Source organism: Falco punctatus, assembly GCF_963210335.1.
Source record: "Falco punctatus genome assembly, chromosome: 1".
Taxonomy (NCBI): Eukaryota; Metazoa; Chordata; class Aves; order Falconiformes; family Falconidae; genus Falco; species Falco punctatus.
This window is the reverse complement of record NC_137580.1, coordinates 68,809,965-68,835,956: the sequence shown is the minus strand read 5'-3', so window position 1 is coordinate 68,835,956 and position 25,992 is coordinate 68,809,965. Positions and strand designations below refer to the sequence as shown.

Below are 25,992 nucleotides of genomic sequence, written 5' to 3'. Positions count from 1 at the left end.
TACACTATCAATAAGTATAAAGTGGACCAGATAGAAGACTAAATCTCCAGAAGAAAAGTTCTAAACCCCAACACTTTAAAGATTTTTTTTCTATCCAGAGAGTATTAACATTTACTGAGATTGACAGGAATTTTAGCAAAGAATGAATTTTACCAGTACTGGTTATTTGAAGGGATCTTAGATAAGTAGTTTAGACTTCAAAATTTTTCTTTATACTGCAATACATCAAGTGACTAAACAAGTTAAAAAAAAGTATATGAAATACTATGCAACAATAATAAAATGTTTTGGATAAGACTGTATGGAAAAGTAAACTAGTTCCACAAACCTTAATAATATCAAGGCAACCATGTTCTTCAGCCAATACAGTTACAATATCATCTACACAGCCTTTGAAAAAAAAACAATAAAGAGTTCAAGACTTTGAAAAAAATGGTAACAATTAAGCAGTGAACCAGATAAAAACCCACCCCAATAAAAAGCACTTAACTTTGGGTTTTTATTGACATTGTCACATCATATAAAAGTGAATTCTCAAAATTAGAAATGAAAATTATCATAATCACCTATGCAGACAGAAAATCGAAGCCTAAGGAAGTTAATCAGCACACCTCATTTAACAGTGAAAATATTTTTGGAGGCTTAGTAAATCCACAGTGTCAGTTTCTGTCAAATAATTTAAAACAGTGTTTCCACTTCTAAAAAAAATATCCCTAGAACAATTTAAGTATCTGCATCTAGAATGTCAAGGTAATTTTTGTTTTGTTGCTACCTGCAGATAATACTAGCGGTACTTCATAACTTGTTTTCAACATGTTATTGAGAAAATAATTCCTAATTCAGGACATGAAGGTTTTTCAGTGGATAAAGGTTACATGTAAATTGCATTCAACTTGAAGGGAACTGAAATGCTTCAGGACGCTTTGTTAACAAAACAAAATTTCAGCACCGAAGCACTAACTACTGAATGAAAACTGTGTTTCTACCAACAGTAACTAACTTCAACAGTATTGGTATTTGCTCTAGATAATAACTTACTGACAAAACTTCAAATTGCAAATTCATGTCCTTTCCCTCCACATGGTTTATACATAAATTCTACAATAAACCAACTTTTAAAGGCCACAAAATGTACCCACTTCCATACTCATTTACATTAAGCAATAATTCCATGTCTACAGTAATGTTTTATAGTTTGTAGGTGAATCCAGAAACATAAGCCTGGATCCAGTAATACACTTCTCAGCTCTTTTTATTTTCTGTCTTCCTATTTGAGTCCTGCTTCTCCCTGCTTGGGATTTGGTACACAAGCACTGCTAGTGCAGAGACAGTTTTCTTTAGCATCATAAAATTCCTAACTCATTTCAGAAACCTCCTGCAACATAAAACAACAAATAACCATCAAAAGTACAACCTTTTCTGAGCATGGTTTGTTTTGGTTTTTTTGGGGTTTTTTTTTGTTTTTTTCTTTGTTTTTTTTTGTTTTTTTTATAGTTTGCCCTTTCTCTAACCTACTCACAGTTCTTCTGCAAATGTATTTTTCCTGGCACCCACCTCTGCACCTTCCCTAGACAAGCAACCATATTTCAAATGCCTATTTAATTCTGGAGATGAAAGCTGACAAAGATAAAGTACCTTAGGTCTGAACATCACAAGCTGACTAGTCTGTAAAGCTCTAATTATAGAGCTGATTAGAAACCTGAAAAATTGATTTTGTGCTACTTACCTAACATTATGATAAATTTCAATCTTTCTGCTATCTCCAAACTCTGGAATAATTTTCTCCCCTAAATGAATAACAAAATCAAATCAACAGTTGAATGTTGCTACATAAAAATATTTAGATACCATACACACCCATCTATATACAAAGAGAGTGAACTAAGCTTCCATGCATGAATTTTAGATTCAGGAAAACTATTTACCTCAACTATAGCAGAAACCATTTCATGCCATCATAAAGAAAAAATGTATCATTTATAACGTCTCTTTCCCAGAACAAATACAAAAGAAACAACAACAACAACAAAAAGGCAAAACAAAGTTCCAAGCTGCCTTAGCAAAACTGCAAGCTTATTATTAACTCAGAAAAAGGAAACAGGCTTCTAAGAACTGTACTTTCTCCAACATAAACATGAACACAGGTAATTCATTACTAAACATGATAATCATCATAGCTTGTATTATCACACGGTGTTTTTGAAAAGTCACCTGAAAATCCCTCTAAAGGCGTTTCAAAGAATACCATCATCACATTTTAAACAAAATGTACTTATTCAAAAGAATAAATCATGATTTATGAACACTATGCAAATTTACAGTAGAATATGCAAAAGAAGACTGTTTCCAATATCCTGATCTAATCACTATATAAAACAGATTCTTGACCATGCAATTGTCTGACAATTTAGTTATATAATGAGACTAAACATCAACATTGAGGTATTTGTTAGATCATACCTCCCTACAGAATGTTTTTGTGTTTGAATCAAAGAAGGCCAGTTTAACATATACAAAGAGCAAACATTATGCTGTTATAATGTATTTCAACTTCTAGAGTCAAGTAAGCATCTTCCAAATTAAACCTGTAATTCTGTATAGAAGCTCTTTAAGCTCTGACAGCAAGAGAGACTCTCCCTTCTCTTCCTCTCCATGCAACTGTTATTAGTTTCTCAACCTTTCTAAGGAGAATGAGGGCATGACAAATATTCCATGCTTAAAAGCACAATTAAACAACAGATTATCTAGAGAGACTTCCTGGTTCAGAAGCTATTCCTCACTAAGAATTCTATCATGCACTCACATCACTGTAGCTTAACAGGCAGCTGCCCTTCATGGTTAACACATACACACATACCAAGTCAATATGCACCCTACTACTAGAACCCCCAGCAATACTGTCCAGGTAGGAATACTAACATATTCTAGTATTTGGACTTGAGTAATAGGCAAAGTGTCATGAACCCCAAACTCAAGAGCAACCAAGTTAATGTAACTATTCCCCAAGAGTCACAATCCAGAGAATCATCCTCTTACATACCATGCAAAGCTCAAATAATATTATACCAAGAGACCAGAGATCTGATTTAGGGCCAGAAGGCTGAGGCTTCTCACACTGAGTATGATCACTTGGTTTTACTATTCCCTGTGCAATTACTTCAGGTGCCAGATATGATGGGTACCTAGAAAGATGCAGCAACGTTAATATCCTGTCTGTCCAAAAACCTACCTTTCCAGTTACAGTAATCAAAATAATTTTGCATTCTGAAAAACTAGAACTCATAGCAATGTAGATTGTTCTATTTTATCCAGTCAAAACCTACACATAACAGCAAAGTTTCCCTCCAGTTGTATAATACATAGTGCCTACTACACAAAAGGTCAAATCTTAATCACTAGCTCTGACTTTTTGTGAGAGAAAGTAACAGCAGCTTTCAAAATAGTATGCCTACATATCTCAATGAAAATATGTATTGTGTTCTAGCACTTGTACGTTAGCTAAATGTATCCTAGACCCATACTGGGTCTGTGGTGGCAGTATTCTCCTCCACTGACAGCATTCCCATCAAATAACTTCTGAATTTGTAAAAAAAAATAAAAAATAACAAAGGTGTTGAGGACATACTTTACCTGCTGCTAGATGATTTTAAAACAACATTATTGATTTTTCTATAAACAATTCATTATAAAGCTTAAAAAAATCCCAAAATCCGAAACCACCTTTTGAATGGAAACATCATTTCTTTTGGGCATATCTTCAAGAATCAGCTCAGTGTTTCAACTGTAAACAACATGACACCTCAAAAAACAGCAAGGAAACACTGTAATGGCACTTTGGCTAGACAGTAAGATCACTTGAAAATAAATCACAAAATGATAAAGAGCAAGATGCCTACAGCGGTGTGCAACAGCAAACCGCTGGTTGTGGTTTCTCCTAAATTTGAAATTAGATTGTCTGAGTCCCAGGGAACTACTACCATTTGAAGGCAAATCTAGGCAATAAGGGCTGACATCATATAATTACAGTAGTATGTTTGCGTGATATCCATTCTCTTTCATTAATTTCATCTAGTCAGATGATAACCTCTTCAGTGACGTTATCAGAAGCTTCTGTGTAAGGGATGTATGCAACAAGTATGAATCAAACCAGCAACCTGTAATCTGTGCATACAACACATTTTTGAAGATGATTCCTCAAAGCATAAATTGTTTCCTGAAAAAATATATCCCTGACATATTTGTATTGTGTAGCTACTACCTTACCCTATAGGAAAATCAACATCAACACCTTGAGCAGTCATATGGTAGAGTCCAAATTTAGCCAACTTCACGTGTCCCTGAAAAGGAAAATAAAAAATGATTAAGAGCAGCAGAATCTGATCCTGGAAAAATCTGTGTTTAAGCTAAAAAAAAAAAAGAATAAAAAATTAAAAAAAATAATAAAAAATTCAAGTTGCATTAGCTGCCAGAAGACAGATACCTATAAAATCACCTTCTTACATTTCTGTCTCATCTATTATGTAGAACTCCATGGCAAGTCAATAAGGTGCTTATTTCTAATACTTTCACTTTCCAAGGGCACTAAGTAATCAGATTGTTTGGAATGCACAAGAAAATCAGAACTTTTAAAGTTACAGTATATTTTCAGTAAATTAAAAAGGCTTAAATACTCTACTGAACATTTTTCCTGTTTGAAAACTGTTCAAAATCCTGTTTGAATCCCAGAACTCCCTAAGTATCACCAGTATTCCCTCACCTTTTCTATTTACCCAGCCTTGCTCCTGCAGCCCTTCCCATCAATTCATTACTAGCTTGCTCTACTTAACTGTGTCAACACATATTCCAAAAAAACCAAGTTTTCCAGGTGCTTGCTGGAAACAGGTGTTAACACCAAAACAACAAAAAATAGGTCCAGAAGTTATGTTAAACTGAGACATTATTTCTGCTGAATTTTGAATTATACTCAGCCAGCCTGCAGATCATTCAACAGTGAAGGCTACATCAGCAAGCTATTGAAAGTGCAGGGGAAAAGTTTAGAAGTTTATGGTCTCATGGCCCGCTTTTGTTCCTTTATTGATTTTAGGAGTATCTTAAAATCCTAAGTACTTTTGCTTGTTAAAGTATCATTATGATTTTCATTTGTTTACAAGTATATTAAAAACACCATTCCTTCCTTCCAAGGGAAGGATCTAGCTATTCTATATAAACAAAGAAGGGGAAAGAGAGAGGGGTTATGCAGACAGACCAAGCTCTTCAGCTGTCAGTCCAGATGAAGCAACTGCTCTGAGTATAACAGCAGCTATTAATTTCTCCCAGCTTTTATGAAAAGAACCTGTATTCCACACTGCAAACTCAACAGTCTGTGACAACAGATTTGAAAGACACAGGAATTTTAATAATTTAAAATTAACAAAGAAATATGTTGGTATCTTAAAAGTATCAGATTGCCACGAAACACAAGAGATGTTATTAACTGCTAATTAGCCAGAAGAAATATTTTCATATTCAAACAGCTAGGAAGGTCTTGTAACTAATCACAATGATGACAAGTATACTTAGAATACCACTGTAAGAAGAAAAGGGTGAAAAAAGTGGTTTGGGATAGAAGAAAATGCAAAAAGAGGAAAAATCTGAAATACATTTGAAATTTAAGAAATGGGGGGAAACTGTAGTTAAAAAAAAAGCCCAAACAACAAACCCACAACAAAAACGACCACAACATCTTTTTCCCCATCAGAAAGGCTGTGACTGACCAGTGCTCATATATGACATAGCATGCTGCCCATTGGCAGCAAGAGGAAAAAACAAAAATCAAACAAAAACCAGACTAATTTCTGCAGCTGTACCTTTCGATCCAAAAGAATATTGCAAGGAGAGAGTGCTCGGTGGACCATTCCATGTTTGTTCATATACTGCAAACCCTGCAAAACCTCATATGCTATGCATAAGATCCTTGAAGAACTGCCAAAAAAAAAGAAAGAAAAAAAGAAGAATGTTATACTGAATCTTTCCCTTTTTAATTTGTAAAAATGTGGTATGTTCCACAGCTATTCCAAACACAAGTGAGACATTTGTAAATCCAGAACAGTTTAAGGGATAGACATTGATTACAGTAGGGTATGTTCAGGTCCACACACAACTGTATCCCACAACTAGGTTTCTTCAGCCTGAACTGGTCCTTCAAAACAGCAGAAAATTATGACAAAGTATAAAATATCCTTTGTGATAGAAATTAGGAGATATACCTCAACTAATAGCAAAACAAAATATAAATCCCAACCCTCCTTCATTTTTATTTGTTCTTCCTAAGTCTGCTACTGATGTTCATAGAAAAGTTCAACTGAACAAAAGTTCTTGAAACTCAGATGCTAACTGGATCGTGACTAGTAGATAGGGTAGAGGCACGGCTAGATCACACCTACAGCCTTCAGTCAACTCAGCATCTAAAACAGGGAACAACAGAAAGGGCAGAAAAGTTCACTTTCAGCACATTCTGTTTCACAACTTTGGAAGCATCAACCTTACTGTCTTTGGAAAAAAAACAATGGAGATTACCATTCAAACCATTTTGACTTAACAATGTATTTTGAAAACAGTTACCATTTACTCTAAGAATTGATAGCCCTGAAGTAGGGTAGGCCTTTGTAGAGACCACCAACACTAGGCTTCCAAAATGCATCCAAAATAAGAACAAAAGACACAGATCTAACGTCACCCAGAGTGATTCCTTGGAACTTTTTACCTTTCTCATGTCCTCCCTACTCCCCTCTGAGTACACTTCAGGTGTCTTTGGCAACTTTATCTCTGAAGACACTAGTTTACAAAATGTCTAGAAAACAAAGCATATCTACTTATAAAGGCTAAACTTTACATCTGCACTTTTTGATTTCATTGTTAAAGAATGACATGCAACAGCGTTCTGCACTAGGCTCACCACCTTCTTTTCCTCATTAAAAATTTGTGTAACAGTAAAATGAGGGGGAACGTTACAGACTGGTGAGAGTGACAAGCCAACTAAACACCAAAATTGATTTATTAAAACTTTATTAGCTGCTATTCATACCTGACTGAATGCCAAAACTTTGTCACAAGAGTACATAGCTAGATTTTGACAAAAACAAGACAAATTCCAACAAATTCTGAGACTATGCAACACAGAAATACTGAAAAGAGCTGTTTCAGTAATAGTCTAAAGCCACCATTAAATTACCTTACATGGAGCCAGATTCTAGACTCTAATTTTCTTCCTTGAAGGGCAGCTCTATACTACTTTACACTAGTTGTAAATACACACTTTTAAGTTAAATTTTAAGCACAAAAGGAATCTATTCTAACAGATACCCACACTGCTGTATCTTAGATCATAGCATTCGGAAGTGATTCTCAAGGTCTTAGCAATTCAACCAAAACCACATGGCTAATAACCACAAAACCAAACCAAAATCCCACAACTGTCTTGCTCCTCCCTCGCTGGCACTTTTTCTTCCCCATCACTCCCACCGCCAAGTTACATAATACACCACAGCATCTGACACCACTAGCTATGCTTCCTCCCAGTCATTCTTGGGCAGACATATAACTGTGACCAAAAATTTACCTCACAAGCGTTCAGCTTCCCTATATAGTTTTTTGCCTGCAAAGCAAATACTAATGAGAATAATTGCAAACCAGAATAATTTCTCTCACTGTCTGCACAGCTTTGTAAAAGAAGACATAAAAATAAAATTTCAATGATCAAGAATTCATGTTTCCAGTAAGGAAGCAATTTAAGGCAAACAATTAATACACCATAAGGAATCTTAGCCTAAAAAGTGTTTCTTTACATTAAAAAATAAGAGTAAATATAAAGTGGCCGTTGTGCCTGAGGAGTGCAGTGTGCTCTGCTGGCATTAGGGGGCCTCAGCCACCCATTAATTCTCCACGTTCTCTTGCAATTCATAACGGAACGCAGGCAAATGCCTGAAAATACTGCTTTTGGATTCTTTACAATAAATCCTTCATAGCATTACAATGACGAGCAACACATGAATGATAATTATTTTTTCACTGCACGTAATTATCAGTGTCTTAAGCTCCTGATGCCAACCTGCTGGGCAGATGTATTCAGCCAAGTACCTCACCTTCAAGCTGACACACGTACACCACCAACCCAGGAGAGAGAGAACTCTGTAATACAAGCTCCTCATTGTGCTGTTGCACATTATCTAGTACTTATTTCATTTATTAGGCCTGACAACAACACTCATCACTGTTATCAAGCACAAGAAATATCTCTGCTTTAAATTCTCCAAGGCCAAGTTCATAAGCAGTCCCTGGCCTCACTGGAGATGACTACCGAGGCTATCTCCTTGCTCCAGTGGGGCTCAGCTCTCTCCCAGTTTCTACAGCCACTATCAACACTGCAAGCATTACAGTGGGGTTCTGCAAGGGCAGGAGGGATACTCATGGAGCTGCTTCCAGGCTTCAGTTAAGTTGACCTTTTAGAAAACAAAAAGCCAAGAAACCATACATAGAAAAAGAAAAGACAGTCTTAAGTGAGGAGGACATTTACAATACCCAGTGCTCGTGGTGAGGTCCGAGCAGATTCAGACCCTTTTTCCCTGATCAGCTGGAAGTCAGCTTTCCAATCGACTTAGCTAGTTATGATAGATCTAGAGGAGTGGTTTAGCCACTGGGGGTCTTGAACTGCAGACGTTTCAGCACCCTACTTTAACAGCAGGTGGGGGAAAACCATCAACAACAAAAGTACTAGAAACAGCAGAAGAGAAAGAGCAGCTACATGGAGGTGTGGCAGGTTCAACACCATCCATGCTCCACCACTGACCTAAGGAGAACCATAACGACAGTCATGTGGCATGAAATACTCTGTTTATCTCAGCAGCAGATGATCATGGATGTGACTTTAAACTATTGCGAAGCAAATTATTCCACTGATCAAGGCAGATACAGTAGGATGCAGTAAGCAAAAGCATGAAAGTATGAGATGCACTTCAAATGGCAGATCTGAAGGGGCACTCGTTATCTTCTGTTTCCTAGCTCTGCTAACAAGACTTGCTTTAAGATTCTTTCTCCCATTGGTGGAAAGGAAAAAAAGAAGCAACAGGAGCTTCTCTACAAAAGGAACACTCATGGACAGAAACAAAAAAAAGCATGATCTCTCTACAGCTACCAGCACATTTTAAATGTGCAGGCTTCGTTTTAATCCTCATTCGGGATACCACCAATCTACTCAGCTGTAGCCTACTCAGCTAGGCTTTCAAAAAGGGGTTCTCTTCAAGTAAAAGGGTTACACGCATGTAAAATCATAATGCTTAGATTTAATCATTGCCTGCTTTTTTCCTGGTTTGAAGAAGCAATGTAGCCATGAAAAGGGGCTATTTTGTGTTTCTTCATTTTAGAAAGGAAGAATTTAAAGAATGTGGATTAATACCAATACCAGGTTTAGGTCTCTAACTTGAATTTATTGAACGGTAGCAAAGGAAGCGCAAAGGATAACTGAATTCCTCAAACTCGTCTTGTAAGGGGCAGGGGGAGGCAGAATCTAGAAGCCGATATAAGCAAATCCAGCCAACAGCACAAAAGTAGCATGGCTAAGAAAGGCATGTGCATGGCATTTGTGCGTGGAGAGAGAAGGGAAGACAACTTAAAACCCAACAAAAATGATAATTGTTTTATTATCTCCAGAATTTGTCAGACCAAAAGCTATGCCAGACAACTGACTAATTTCCACACTGTAATAATACACAGGTGGCTGCATTGTGCCCTCACAAAAAAAAACATTAACTTTTGCACATAACAGTCAGATCAACCTCCAGCCTGTTAAATTGTTACTGTTTAAGGACACAAAGCCCTTTTCTGGAAGTTTACCTCAGGAATAACGAGCCTAACCTGTCAGGAAACAGATGTTTTAGCAAAGTTTGAATCTCTTGTGGTGCTTCAAACCCACCATTGAAATAACCTGACTTCTTAGGACACCTCCATCACTTCTTGGATTCAGGGAGATGAGAAAAAAAATAAATCTTCTTAGTGCACCCACTATAATTTTCCATCTGACTGGGAACAGGAGCCAGGCCAAGGTGAAAAGGAGTTGTACTAGAAGAAATTGTCCTACTCAGAGTCCTACTTTTCTTCAAAAGGATCAGATGTTAACAAACAGCAAGGGAGAAAGAGAGATTTATTAGGAACCAAATAAAGGCAGTAAGCCCCTAAAATAATTAGTAAAATCGAGAGCTGAGAGTGAGCATACTCATCCAGCTGACAGAGCAGTACCTGACAACAGACATCTAGGGAGAGCTGCCCAAGCCATAGCTCACCATAAGCACAAGATCAAACAGAAAAGGTTGAAAACATTTAGAAACTGACAGAAATGTAGGATTCTGAACTCTTGCAAAAAACCCCCAAACACTCCAACAATATTGCCTATGTACTATTCAGACTGATCATGATTTATTAACATATTATTTGTGATAATATATAGGGATGATAATGCAACTGCTTTTAGAACCAGAAAGCCGGACTCCATAATAGGATGCTGTAGGTAGAAACAACTTTCTGCAACTCATCATGTCCATTTTAGGTAAAATTAATGGTCTTCCAAACCCTACAAATTGTCATACTAGCTCAGACCAAAAACTATTAAAGACCACTATTCTATTTCCAAAAAAAGATGACAGGCAGATGCCTAGGAGAGAAGGAATACAGAGCAAGCATATATGAAATGCTCCCTGATATTTTCCTGGCTTCCAACCTCTTTAAAAGCTTGCTTCTGGGTCTAAAAAAGCAAGCTTGCCTCCTGAGTATCACCTCTGATAATGTCAGAACATAAGATAATCCCTACAAGCCTCAAAAAATTGTTGTTAACAGGATACCCATTATTCCAAGTCTTTCATCCATAAGTTACTGTGGAAATTAACAGCCACCAAGTATTCTGTTGGTAGAATGTCCTTGCCATTGCCATCTATTTTATCATGAGGTTCTCTTGATGGTGCTCCACTGCTCTAACTTCCAAAATGCCAATTTTAAATTTCAACAAATAAAACAACTGCTTAACTCCACAGTACAAAAAGTGATTTTGGAAAAATGCATTTGACCATCAGCAGCAGTGGTCCCTACATACACCACAAATTGCTGAAAGGAAAATAAAAACTACTTGATGCATGACATCTTGAATACTTAAGAACAAAAGGACTGTAGATCATACAGTTGGAAACTGGAGATGGGTGGGGTCAGGAGACTTGACCTATTAAACTGTTGGAATAAAAGAACTCCAACATGAGATAAGAAACAATGAAGAAGGGATAAAATTTCAGCATTCATGTCAGTATCATGGAAGTTACAGGTTCACACAAGTTTCTTTTCCTCCATTTTAAAGGAAAATTAATGCCAATCTGTACCTGAATTCACTCTATTCATCATTTTCACTTCAGAAGTGCATTCATGGCATTAACCAGAAATACATTATCTCCATTCTTTTTTGCTGTTGCAATTAAATACTTTACAATGAAAGAGTAATTGGGTATCCCAAAAGATCTTCCTTTGCCTACTTACTGTCTCCAGTCCTACTGTCTCCTAGACAAAGCAATCCTCCCTTTTTATGGCTTTGATCCAGGCAGCTGTAGTTATTACAGTGTAGTTAACCAGAACACATAGATGTACCTGGACACAGTACAGGTGCCAAGGTAACTGGGGCTGGAGAAAAGTAGCAGCAGCAAAATCTTGGGGAGAGAAGAAACATTTCTGGTTGTTACCAATGCATTTGTGATATTTTTAACTGGTAAAGTTACAACTGGCCAGCTGTAAATTTCACTTGCTTTTATGCTATTGTAACAGTTGACACAGTGTACCTAATTCATTTTGCAGAAGGAAGAAAGCTGTGCCTGGAAAGTACTGACAGTGTAATCAACACCTAACGGGCTACTTTGAATAAGAGCATTTCATCTAGTGAAACGAACAGAAGCTCCACTGGAATTTGAAACAACAGAGGGCTGGCACCAGAGAGCAAGCCTCATCATTGTCTACTTAATTGTAGAGAACCCTGTAGTTCTCTGCAATTGTAGAGACAAATGTACTACAAATGTAGTCATGCTTCTTCAATGCAGTGGCAACTTAATGCAAAAGGAAACCGATAACAAAACCTGAAACTAGAACTATTTTTACTTTCCTCAGGAAGGCAAAGCAAGACCAAACAGAATAAAATTTTGCTGATGATACCATGTTCCAGTGTCTACAACTCATGGGTACACAGAAAGGTACAATTTATACAGAGAAATGCATGTTTATAGAAGTCCTTTATCAAATCTGTCCATCTTGTTATAACGTTGTATTATTGCTGTGAAGTAAACTCCAGAGGAAGAGAGTCTCAGCAACCAGGAGTCTTAAGAAGCTTATGGCACTGATACACAGAAGCAAAAACATTTATTCGTTCCTCTTCCAAAGAGGAGTGTCAAACAGGGTCTGCCCTGATGAAGCACAGAAGAGCAACACAAACCAGTGATGTCATCAATCACTACCCCAGAACTTGTGAAACTAACAGGCATTTGCATTCAGGAAGGAGATTCATCACAAAAAATTGTGTCTGTTCAAAGTGGAACAGAACCAGGTTGTGAACAGATGTAATGTTTCTGAACTCAACAAAGTGACAATATTTCAATACAAGCAAAACTATAAAACAAAGAAAATTACATTTGCAGTTAGTTCCATTACCACCAACAATGTGGACAGAATGTTTAGGAGTCGTGTGGCCAAGTGGTTACAGCAAAGGATAAAGTTTGGGTATAATCCCAGCTGAGACAATCACTATGTTGACCTCAGGAAAGCCATCTGACCTCCTTATGCCTCAATCCACCAGCTGTAGAACTGGATAAAAAGCAGGTCTGGGTTGAAAACCAGATGTGCAGATAAATCAGGTCTTCCTGGGTAAATAAATTACAAAATATCCTATACAGAAACATAAAGAGTTTGATGCAGGTGGGAATGGTTTATTTAGCACTTTATTATGTGTTTGATTAAAAAATGGCACCAGGGACTGAGATTGTAAACACTGCCAATCTACTTGGAAACGCATTCACATTATCAGAATGAAATGAACTAGAAGGGAATGCAACAAGCAAAGAATGCAAGACAAAAAATATGAATTTTATAGGCAGAGTCCTCAGGAAGTCTCTAACTCATGTGCAGAGGTATTTCACACAGGATATCTTCAACAAGTTCATATTGCTCATCTGAGGAAACTTGGTAAGTCATTTCTTTTTTAAAGTTCTAAGCTGCAAGCATGACTTTAAAAGCAACACAAGTGATGTTACATTTTTATGAAGGTCTCAACTTGTAACATATGATAAAAAAGTCCATAAAACAATGGATGATGGCACAGATAAAGAACAACCTCATATACAGAGCAGGTTGCACACAATTTTTAATAGGTGATTTTTCAGCTCATTATCACTCTGAATGATTTAAGTGTATCTGCTCCTCATCAAGCAAAAATTTTAACATCACACCTTGAATTCCTTTACAACATCCAGCTTTCATCCCATAAATTCGAGGAGCAATTGAACAAAGGCCTTTTGAAAAGTAAGCACAGCTTATAAAACACCATTGTAATGGAACCTCTAGTGCCATCTGGTTTAATGCACAGCAGGGGAAAGACATCCACATTCCCAGTTTTTGATCTCCCACTGATTAACTTCTGAGATGTCACCTTCTGCATCTTAGTCTCAGCTCGCTAATATGTAAAAGGTGTAATAATGATACTTTTTATTGGACCAAAATGTGCAATGAAATTAAATTTAAATCACAAAATGTAAAGATTAGGAAAAATAGCTCTCATTTAAAACCAGATCAGACTCAGCATTCTTATCAGACTATACTTTCTAAGATAACTAACACAACAGAACTAGAGTCACAGGTGACAATAACAGAACAAGAGCTGAAGGGATGAAAACCAAGACAATGACCTCAAAATATATATACATGTATCATACATCACATTTCCATCATAAAGGAAACAACACATCTCATTCTCCTCTCCCTCTCCAAAAGGAGTGAACTGGTAAAATGTAAAAGTAGAATTAGGATCAGTTGAAGTCAGATCTCCAAAAATCTTTATTTTGTTTTCTTCTGGACTTCATCTGAACAAATACATGCATCTTCACAAGACCACACATTTTGTGACCAACAATTCCCACAAGGTCTCTCACCATCTGACAGACTCAGAAAACTAATCAGATGACATATAAAAAGCAAATATGGGAATTAACTGCAGCTAGGATACTCTTCCTTTACAATAAAAGGCACTAAACCATATCTTCAGCTGCTCAGGCGTGTCTTGTTAAGTTAGTTCCAAACCATGCATCAAATCCCATGCTCTGGGCAAGGACTATCACTCCTTCACACTTAAACGCACCAGCATCGACATTTCTAGGCATAAAGTGTATTAAGTTTCAGCTCTATGACTATAGAGGCCTTGAGATTTGTCTATTACTATGCAGTAAACGGTACAAGTAGCAGTGCTACCAGAGCCTTGCACCATGCAATCATTGAAGGAAAAGTGTCTTCTACAGATGCATGATGAATGGTCACACAGTAGACAGCACCTATTCCTTACCTTCCTCCACGTTAAATAAAAACAGTTGCTGTTTGCATGCCGAAACGCCAACTGGCAACTGCAGATCAGTGTCTTGCACGGACCCTATGCTTTCTAAGTCACCTAAGTAGTCTGAAAGTGACTTTTGTAGCAGGCAAACTTCACTTGCTTCCCAAATCCTGCCCTGTCACAACTCTTACATACTAACAATCTTTCCAGACTAACACATAATACGACATGCTTAAATACAAAAAAGATGATAGAAGAAGTAGTAGACCCAGCAAAGATCACATCTGAATTATTTCAGTTTGGAGAGTTGAGGGTATAACAAAATCATGGGTTTGGATTTTTCGCCCTAACCTTTGTTATAAAAACAAAACCAACAACTTCATACCATGGGAATTAAAAAGCCACCAGGTCTACACATTCATGAAGCTGACTTCAAAAAGAATAGTTCTACTACTACTAGGAGGAGGTGGGAAGGATCGCAAAAGCTCATGGTTACAGCTATATAGGTAAGATTTTTCTCTCGAAGAAAATATTCTGAAGTAATATCTAAGTGATCAAACTGTACTAACGTGGCATTTGAAAATAACACAAAACAGTAGTTACAATACAATGGCAAGAGTTGACAACACTGACTTTGCAGTAAAAAAAATCACAGAAAAAGAATACTATGCATTACAAAGTCTGTGTGATTCCTGTAACTCACTAGTGACAGCACATCCTTTCAGCATATATGGCAGTATAAAAGGTGGTTATAGACTTAGGAAAGTGGGTATCAAGCACAAAAGCAAGATGCTGCACAAACATTTTCATTATCCCTCAGCCAACTACTCTTCACCTAGCTCATGGCAGCATTGCACTGTTGAGAAATTTTGCTGATGCACAACTCAACAGATTCTGGATTTTTGTAACGTAGGAAAGTTGAGCTTGAGGAAATCTATTTCCCTTTCCTACAAAAAAAATCTCTGAGGAACATAAACAGCAAAGACGAAGACTAAGAAGTATTCTTCCTGTTTTGGCATCACTTTAACGACAGAAAAGTTGAGATTCAGTTAACACAGGTTAGTATCTTACATATAACCAGAAGGCTGTGGAGGTCTGGAATACCTTCATATCTGAGAACACACTTACTTTAGTGGTCAAACCCTTGCAACCTCCATTCAAACCAATGATCAAAAGTCAAAGTTCCCCTTCATATCTACACTTCACACACTTGCTGTGAAGGCATTGATTCCAATGGCTGAAGTTGGCACATTAGACTATCAAATGTAAGTATCAAGTCGATGCACTCTCTACACAAAAATCCTATTTTGAGCTGGGGATCTCTATCCAGCATTCACCTAACAGAACAGTTTGGCCTACTATTCTTTTCTACCCTTACAGATCTTTCGAGGCTATTACCAATACAAAATAATTACTTCAGTTAGACTAAATTTACAAAAGATCATTTTCTCACATCTTCCCCTCAGAAATCTATCATTTAATAAATAAATAAATCAATATACTTTTTAAAAAGCTTACATTACATTATGTATTGTCAAGTTCACAGTGTGATGTAAGCTTTTTAAAAAAATATAATTAAGTCTAAGTGTTGACCTAATGTCAATTATGGCAACACTATGTTGACGTCAAGCATGTTTAAAGTGCTCTTTCAAGTGGAAGAGCATGATAAAATAATTTTTTATAGTCATCACAATCATTTACTATGCAAGTTTTAAAAAATATTATTTCCACTCTCTCTGTTTATGGTCAGAGGATTTCTTTAATGATTGACGAGTCCCTGCTGAGTAACACAAATACTGTTTAATGCCCAAGCATTAATTTCTAATTGAGCCAAGTTATCAGAATTTACAGTAATTAATCAAAACCACCCATCCTACGCTGTTAGTCCACCCAATGCATATCCAGAAGTTACTCAAAGCTTTCAATAGTTATAACATACACAACCTTGGGCTTGTGCAGCAGCAATTCTGTAAAGTCTGCAAGCCTTACTACTATTTGCATTAGTCACTCAAAATTACTGCTTTTCAAATGTTTGCTGCCAGTATACTGCTGATTAAGTTCATCCCTACTTTTCTGCCTCCTCCCATTAAGAAAAGGTAATATTGCACAGTTTGCTAGTATGGCCTTTGCCAGGAAAAAAGGGAAGTGGGCTGGATGGGCAGATTTTAGCAGAACTGTCTTACGGTGCTACAGTTAACTTAGTGCAGCTTCCTTCTACAGAAGGAAAGAAGGACAGAAGGAAAACATCTTCTTAATCAAAGGCACAGCCATGTACATTAGTACGTACAGTATTAGTGGGCCACCTTAGATTGCATGTTTGAAGCACTGTCTTAACAAAACAAATGTTCATATGCTCAAGGTACATTATTTTCAGATACTTAAGTAGCCTCTTTTCACCCTGAACTGCTATACCATTCAGGCTTAGCTCAACATAATGACAGAAGATTCTTCTGCCTCTGCTGTCTTTATCCAGACAGAACTCGAGCCTCAAACTGGAAGCTGTAACCTTATATCCAGTTTATAAAGATAACCATGATTTTACCAGGGCTGAGGATTCTCTGCTACAAATATCAGCATCACAGCAAGAATTCTTCAGAAACAAACAGCAGGACAGCAACATTTTGAAGTTTTCATTCTGACAGGCAGTGGGCTGTAGTCTACATTTGCCCTTAGGAACAACCCTGCAATCATGTCATTACAAGACTAAAGATCTTGTCATAATTTCAACTGAGAGCAAAGGAATTATTTTGAGATATCATTACTAAGAGGAAGACTTCTAGGAACACTTTAAAGTGACATGATTAACAAGAAAAAATTAAAGATATTTTATTTGGAAACAGTGCTTTTGGTTAAGTCTTTCAGCAGAGGGTTTCACTACTGTATTACATACTTCCTAGTTTATAGCAAATGTATTCATTGAAAAAAATAGTAATATCCACAGAATTCCAAGTTTGCTTTAAGCATTCTCTATAAAGTGATCGATTTTCTCCCTTAAGCCAATTTGTTTGCTCATTAGTTTATCTGCTTTTAAGAACGTGCATACGCACAGCATACACAGAGGACTGTAACAGTGGTTTTACAGTGCTAAATATTTTTTTCCCATAAAGAAAAGCAAACCCAGTGTTTTATGATTTTTGTAAATGCAGCCCTGGCAAAACAGCTGAAGTTGGCTTGTACCATTTGTTTATCACCTTTGATAAAGTTACAAGAACAGAAGAAAAATAAGATTTCAGAAATCACTAGAAAATAAAACCAAAACTGAGCTTTAAGGTAAAGAAATGAGAACTGCAACCTTCAGTTTTGTGTTTGCAGCACAGAGCTCAAGGCAGCTTAAGGAGTTCTATATTAGAACCTGAGTTTGGATCAGAGCATACTTTTAAAGTATGCCCTCCTGATAAGCCCCTCCTACCACGCTTGTTTCACAGGGTGGTTCTGGAGCACACAAACTGGATTCATTTTAGGTGAACCAAAAGGTGGGATCCAGAACATGCCTATTGCCCTGCAGCTGCTAATAGACATTTGGTCCAGAACAGATTGGAGCTATATGGAATCAGCAACCCTAAAACATATATATAGCACACTTTGCTTTTACACATCTGTTCCTACTGTATCACATTACTTGCTAATAAAGAGATCGTCTGAGGAAGATCCCTTTTCTTAGTACAGGTCATCCAAGGCTTTTTTATCTCATCTGTGGCAACCTATGCTCCTGGGTTCCACAAAGACACTCTAGCACTGGGGGCCAAGGAGGGTACAGCCAGCCTGAAGGCCACCCCCACAATTAAACCAGCTGCCAACCTCAGTCAGCATTTCCTGCACAAACTCCTACCTGCAGCACCAGGAAGGCACAAGCAGGAGCAAGAGTCTGAGCTGCAGCTGTCCACAGCGGCTTTGATCAGAGCCAGGGAGCACACATGGTTAGCCTCTCAAGGTAGAGCATTCTTGCCCTACTGCAACTGAGGGCCAGGTATTGAGCAGATATTTTAAGATCATAAGGGTGCCCTCTCTCATTTAAGGTTACAATGGACAACTGCATATTTTACTTTATTTTTAGGGAAGACTTGTATCTACGGCATGAGAATAAGAGTTTTGCTTATTATTAGCCATACTGACTTCCTTCTTCCCACTGCAACAGAAGTGATGGGTCCCTATATTTATTATACAAGGACATGGATTCTCTCATGCCATCTGTGGTGTCCCAGGTAGATCAGAAAAATCTCATTAAGATTCTGATCATTGAAAATTTTTAAAAGAAAAGCAGAAAATGATGTGTAGTTACTAATACAGTTAACATTATTGCAGCTATGTGGCAGTATGAACTGAACTGACAGCTCTAGGAATCGTGACTAGCTGACAACAAATAATGCTGTCCTTGAAGCCAGACAGGATTGATTTTTTTGTTATTAATTTCTGCGGTTCTGTGAAGCATTGCCAGTGAAATTTTTTTTTCTTTTTTTTAAAAAAGCCAGACAGGCCTGTTGGCTACTTCTTGATAGAGCAGCTGCAGAGCTAACACACTAGAAGATGTAAAAGTAGGTTACATTTAAAGAAAAAATGGAAAGTAATTTCAAAGAAACAAATATAAGTTCTAACTCCAGCAAGTAACATATATTAGTAGGAACAATAACTGAGCATGCTTTCTTTTTTACGAGTTATTGGATAGCAGAAAAGGCACGTAGAACTTCAGGAAACCACACTAAAGCAATCTCTACAAATTTCGCAGCCTTTGAGAGAAAGACTGCACTTTAGGCATCTCTACGTGAGAGGATTAAGCATTAGCAAAAAGCCATGTTCTTAATTAACCCCCTGAAACCCACTCCCACTTTATAAAGGCGCAACAGAATTTTTAAAACTATGAACAAAAATTGCAACAGTGCAAGCTCTTCTAAAGCCAGGCATTTCCTGTAAATCAGTCTACTTTGCAACAGTGTTAACAGACAACCTGGCTATACCATACTTAAAAAAAATTCTAAATACCTAAGGTAAAAGCTGTATCTAGGTGCATTTTGGTGGTTAGCTCAAAAAATCTGGATCTCTGCATCAATGGTACAGATGCTACTCAAAAGTGAATGGCAAGTTCCAAGAGAAGAATAGTCTGCAAACGCAGGTGATCAAAGGGACTTTGCAACTAGGCCAATAAGCAATGGTGCTGTTAGGAATTTCATAGCTAACAAGTAAAATTCCAGAAGGCATTAAAAGTGCATCACTTTGATCTATATCCCAGTGCACATCATCACAACAGGCAGGAAACACCTATCTAGAGAGTTAACAATAAACTAAAGTGTAGCCAAAGCAGATGACTGTGACTATAAATTGGAAATGTATTAATCAGCATCTAATTAACATTAAATTTCCTTGAAAATGAGATGAGAAATGTGATCACCAAAGAGGCAAATAGAGATGGATATAGTTGCGTACAGGAGAAACAACAGTTACCAGATCAAAGGACAACAAGCACAACAGGCTGTAAATGTGCAAGACACTCCTAAATAGAGATAAAGGATGACTGGCAAAACATAAGCAGTACTGGGAGTACAGGAGACCACTCCTTGCAGGGACTGGAAAGTGGTGATAACACAAAAGTTAGATAATAGTAGAAGAAAGATGAGTCCACACTGGTTCTTACTTCACTCAAACTACTCTTAAAGCCTGATCACCTTGACTTCCAAGAACCACAGCTACCACTTAATTGTACAGCATTAGCTCCATGGTACTGTATACTCACAGCTAATTTACAGTACGTGCTAAAGACTAACAGTTTTGTTTACACAGTGATGACTAATAACATGCATGAGTTAACCTTTAGCAAGATGTGTGTTGTTAATGAATGAAAGGAACAGTTTTAAACCTTAAAACTAGCCTGATCTGCCAGCCTTCTAAACACTCCCGTCACAGCAATCTCCGATTCCCTGTTGTCTACCTAGCAATAAACACACCCACAAGTGCACATATTCAGTCCTAAAACAAGTTCCTTCTGTCCACATAGCTGCCTGCCCATCTGAAGATCCTGTTGGTTCAGGAGCCAAGCAATTCAGTTAACTTAGTGCTGTGCTCATGATATGGTGCCCACAAAATCGCAGGGCGGGGGAAGAAGGGCTACACGATATTTCCCATAACATTACGCTCTGTAAATCTATCATTTCAATTCTGGTGGACCACTGATGGTATGGGAGTAATGCAGCTTCCAGGCAGGAAAGCAGCCAGCTTGGAGGAAAGGCACAAATCTGGGTCTATCTGCACTGTGAAACAGAGAGGCATGGACCTAAGGAGAGAACATCCATATGCACAAAAGAAATTACCTCAAACCACAATGACATTAGAGATGTTTGCAAGCATATCAATGTGTCTAAATAAAGCAGCTGTCTGATCCCTAATTAGTGACAAATGCTGCCCTGAAGACATCACTCAGTAGTTCCAAATGCAAGAACTTGCACTTTAAAAATATATTCCCTTTCTAGAAGTATGCACTGCATAGCAAGTTTAATGTGTACTAGCTCTTCCTTTTTTTCCTTCCTAAAAGCAGGATGAAGTGTCACACACTGCATGAAGTCAGAATAAACATATACTAACCGCATCATGCTCTCACAAGTCTACAGGCAATTTTTATTCTAAACACAATGGTCATAAATCAACATTAAGATTAATAATATGACTTAAATCCAGTAAGATTTGCCTAGTAGAAATTTGACATTTGTTTTTTCAGCCATTAGCTCATTAGTAGTAGCTTGCTCACTTATGCAGACTGGAATGTTAACACTGATCCTCACACAATTCCTTGCAGAAATACGTCTGCAGAATGAAGCCACCCTCCTGCTGAGGATGATGTTCGGTCTGTTTGAAAGAAACTCAACACCCTCTTTCACTCGATACTGAAGACTCAAAACTCTTAGCTACTTTTGTTCTCAATTAACTCAGCATAACTCATCTGAAGTTATGAAGTTCTATTAAAGAAGATCTTTAATACTGCCTTTAGCACAGAAATATGTATGGTGTCTACAAAAGGAGCATAGTAGAGCAAAAGGTTGAAAAATAATTACATATTTTTTCCACTTCTACAGACTTTGTTGCATACAGCCATCATATCATGATAATCATGAAGAGTAGGATTTTTTTCTTTTTCCTGGCAGATAAGAAACAAGTGTGCACAAGCATGCGCTCTCTGTTATGTTCCACACGTAAGGGAGACAAACGTGTTCCGAGATGTCTGTGCGGCCATCAAAAATTGCAGCCAACTATACAAGCAAGGAATTTGGTTCCATACCTAAAAAGATCACTCAGACATCAAGAGCAATAATGTTCACCTCAACTACCTCATGAAAGCTATACCCCTTTTCCATCCCAATCATTTTCTCGTTCTGAGAGCAAAGACAGTCACAGGACACAACCTATGCTAGAAGGAACACTACAGAAAGATTTGCAGGCTAAAAACTATTTACAGAAATAAAAAAATACTCCTATATGAAGCAAAGCATCATTGGACAATATATAAACAAGCCTGGACTAACAGTTAATCTTTCATCATAGCTTTGGAAGTAAAGCATTGGCAAGAAAATAAAGGAAAACTACAGACAGCAAATACCCAAACTATTGACTCTCACACATGCTTAGGAAAAAAAAGTTTGTTTATTAATGCTACTTCATTTTACTACTTCATCATTTATCCTTGCTAAGTGCAGCCTCATTACGACATATGGATTTCTCATGTGAAATTCCAACACAGACTTGATTCAAAGCAGAATACTCTCAGCCCTTGAAGTTCTGCTCATATGCAGCTCTTCAAGTCAAATCATGTAAAACCTTCAGCCTTTTGATGACTTGCACCTGTCTTAACAATATTTTTTTAAGAATCTCTGGCTACTCAAAAATCACTACACACACACCCTGCATCTAATAATCTTTTCTGTAATGTAGTTTCACTTGAAGTTTGCCAAAAGCACACTAACAGCAAGGATGGCATACAAAAATCTAATGCAATCAATGAGCAGACAACTGTTTAATACAGCCAAATAAAATGTAGTCATCCGCATCAGTCAAATCATGTTTTCTCCGAAGTAGTAAATAGCTGCAGACACAGTCTGCTTCCCATCAAATGCTCCATGTATAACAAACTATACCTTGTATCTCTGATGGTTCACCAGTAATTTTTCAAAACCATAACTTTCAAAACATATGACAACTATATTTTATCGAAGAATAGAATAGGCTTAGACTGCCCGAGCCACAAACTGAAGACCAATCCAGAAACTCTATTGTAGGTGCCAAAAGTCTGCTGAATGTCAGTATTTGCTGGCATTTTTATTGTTATGAATACAAGTGCAGACCAACTTCTTCAAAGAAGAAACACACTTCTAGCATGACAGAAAAGGAAAAGCTCACAATCCTATTATAACAGCACAGGAGCACAGAAAATAACTCCTTTAACACTGTCTGGAAAAGGTATCCCAAAGGAGTAGTTGTAAATGTGCTCAAAAGATGGAGATCCTTAAAAATATATGCATCTTACATTCTGGTCTGTGGTATCAGAAGTGCTAAAATAACTAGCAACTTTGAAAATCCAGTAAAATTTTGACTGCCACAAACATGAAAAGTATCCTTAGCGAGTGAGACTGCTGAAGTACAAAACTTCAACCCACCATAACTTTTTGTGACTTATTTTCAATTCATTCACAAGAAAAAAAATCCTTGCATGCACAAGAAGACAGAGGAAACTAGCCAGACTGAGACACATTTTCAAATCTCTGAACAGCAGTAAACTATCATGAGCTTAAATCAGGTATTTGCTATTTTTGCTTGAGTATGTACATAAATTCCTAGCCCCCTAAAAATTTAACTGACTCCTGAACATACTGCAGAGAGCTGATTTTGCCTACTGTGACTGTTACAAAGCAAAATTAAGTGCACACTTTCTCTGACTCACAGTAACAACAGGACAATAGTTTGGGAATAAACAGACAGGAAACAAGTGACCCAGACTACAATTTCTCACACAGAAGACAATGGAAACTGGGCTCATAAGAAATGGAACATCAATGCCTAAAATTCTTATCCTACCCTATCTTAAAACTCTTATCTGTAGTTGCAGCCCAAGTTCTCTGTGGCACACAACTGCAAAAGAGTTCTCCTGCTGTTACTGTGATGCCCTATAGAGGCACAGTAAAGAAAATGGGAATTAATGTCACTTTTAGAAGCATTAATTGTAGTTACGATGTCCATGTGGCTATCCTCTAAACAAAACATAGAAAACACTGAAGAATTGTACTAAATTCCTTTTTTGCATCTAGTTACCTATGGTAAGAATTGCAAAAAGCAGTCTCATTTCATCCATTTGAGAGTTCCTGAAATTTACCGGATAGAGTTCTAACAGCAACAAATGTCCTTTCTAGGATACCAAATACGCACCACTCAACAGAGAAGATAATGTGGCCATAAATTACCAAACACTTACTTGCATTACCCTTTAAAAATGTAGTTAAGCATGTTAATTTTGAAGATAATGACAAACCATGTTTGTAATTCCTGGAGACTGCTGTCACAATATTGTCACCTAACAAATGAATTCTTGAATGTATCACAAACCCAATTTCTAGAAAAATTTTGGTGGTATGCTCAGTAAAATGACTTATCGCACTGTGACAGAGCAGAGAAAGTAAATGGTTCGAGCTGTGGTTTCCAGTGTTTGGCCCTTACGTGCAACTGATTCATTAGAATTGGAAAACTTGGTGAAACTCTGAGGTTAACTGAATAAAGAACTCTACTGCATTTCTTTTTTTTTTTTTAAACAGAATTCATCTATGAAGGAATGTACGCTACACTTGATACATATCTCCAGGAAAGATTAACTGCAAATAACTACCAAACAGCTGTATGGCCTGTTTTCCAGTATGTATGGAAAGATGCAGTCCATAATCTAATGTCTTGAATTTCAGCACTAACATAATAGAAGATTTCCTGCTGATTTTAGATCAGCTTGTGGTACAGGTGCGAAGGACTTAGGTTACTGGCAAGCGTAAGGAAAATTAATCTAGAAAACAGAAAAGCAGGTTTTGCATTCCATAAGTGGTTTATAAAATTAATTGCAATAGCATACACATCAACTCTGGATGTGTAGCCAGCTGTGCTATCATTGATGAATACAATCGGTATACATGGAAAAAGCAATATAACTTCCCTCCAAAGGTAATTGATATAGACAGATAACATAACCAATAACTGGAAATTGGTCCATTCAAGTTATTTCTGGAAGTTTATGGGTCTCACATAAGAACCAAAAAAGTCTGTTTTCATTAAAAAGAAACAGTAGTGGAAGGAAAACGTCAGTCTCAAGAAACTTAATTAGAGTGAACATAATTTACCTACATAATAGCTACTACTGCAAGAGCTGTAATTTACAGTATATGAACCACTAATGTCAAAGCTATGAACAGTCATACAGGCTATATTTCAGCTCTATACCTCAGGTGTTACAACTTCCGGAAGAAATCCCAATCGGCTCATTAAAAGAATGATCAGACAGTAGTGTAACTTATCTTGGTAAAAACTCTCTTAGGCCAAAACTAAAAAAAATAAAGCCAGGCTTTATGCATTTACTGTCAACAGAGCCACAGCCATTTAAATACCCGAGGCAACTGTCATAAACTGTTTTTTTGACATGCTAAGAAGTTAAAAGTTGCATACCTTAGCAAACTTAAAAACAGGTCAAAAAAGTCTTTCTTGATGCCACAAAACACATGCTAGTAGAGAGGGGCATAATGGATGTGCATACAGACCACAACTGTTATTTGACAAAGTTTTTTTATAGATTTCTGATAGAGAAACATATTCCACCCCCCACGCCCCTCAGAAAAGGACATCTCACCCCTTACAATTCCAAGGCTGCAGGATTAAATTGCAACAGAAGTTGTCAGAGAATCTACATAAGTACATTGTATCAAGCAATTAAAAGCAAATTAAAATAGCTACATGCATGCTTTTTCAAGAGGCAGCTGACAGTCTGGGCTCCTTATCTGACACCAAGATATATACACACGTTCAAAGAACAGTGCGAGAACTGAATGAAAAAGGAAAGAAAAGACCTTCCGATTCTTCAGCTATTTCTGGAGCTTTGCATAATAAGAACCCAATGCAGAACTGTGTGAAATGCTGTAATATATATCACACATGAAAAGCTGTTTACACCTAAATATCTCTTATGAAAAAACAAAAGCAATATTTGCCCATTTTCTCAAGCTATAGTCTGCTACAACACATACTGTCATACAAGCTTAAGTTCAAAAAAAGCTAACACACAGGCACAGAGCATTTTGCACTTAGATTTATCTCTGCCAGACAACATCATTAGCATCCTATTTAGGGGTTGCAAAGACTCAAAAGGCTACAGACCCAGTATTAGTCCCTGCACACAA

General features: G+C 37.2%; 1 protein-coding gene across 2 annotated transcripts in view; it reads right to left on the bottom strand.

The window, feature by feature from the left end:
• The window catches only part of TBCK (TBC1 domain containing kinase), a 117,810-nt gene that overhangs the window by 80,992 nt on the left and 10,826 nt on the right, over positions 1-25,992 (bottom strand). For both annotated transcript variants that reach the window (XM_080374031.1, XM_080374032.1), the window contains exons 4-8: positions 5,847-5,961; positions 4,264-4,337; positions 3,041-3,182; positions 1,727-1,787; positions 329-390 (exon numbers count right to left, since the gene is read on the bottom strand). In XM_080374031.1, coding sequence (XP_080230157.1) covers positions 329-390; positions 1,727-1,787; positions 3,041-3,182; positions 4,264-4,337; positions 5,847-5,961 — 454 coding nt within the window. The remainder of the gene's footprint in view (positions 1-328; positions 391-1,726; positions 1,788-3,040; positions 3,183-4,263; positions 4,338-5,846; positions 5,962-25,992) is intronic.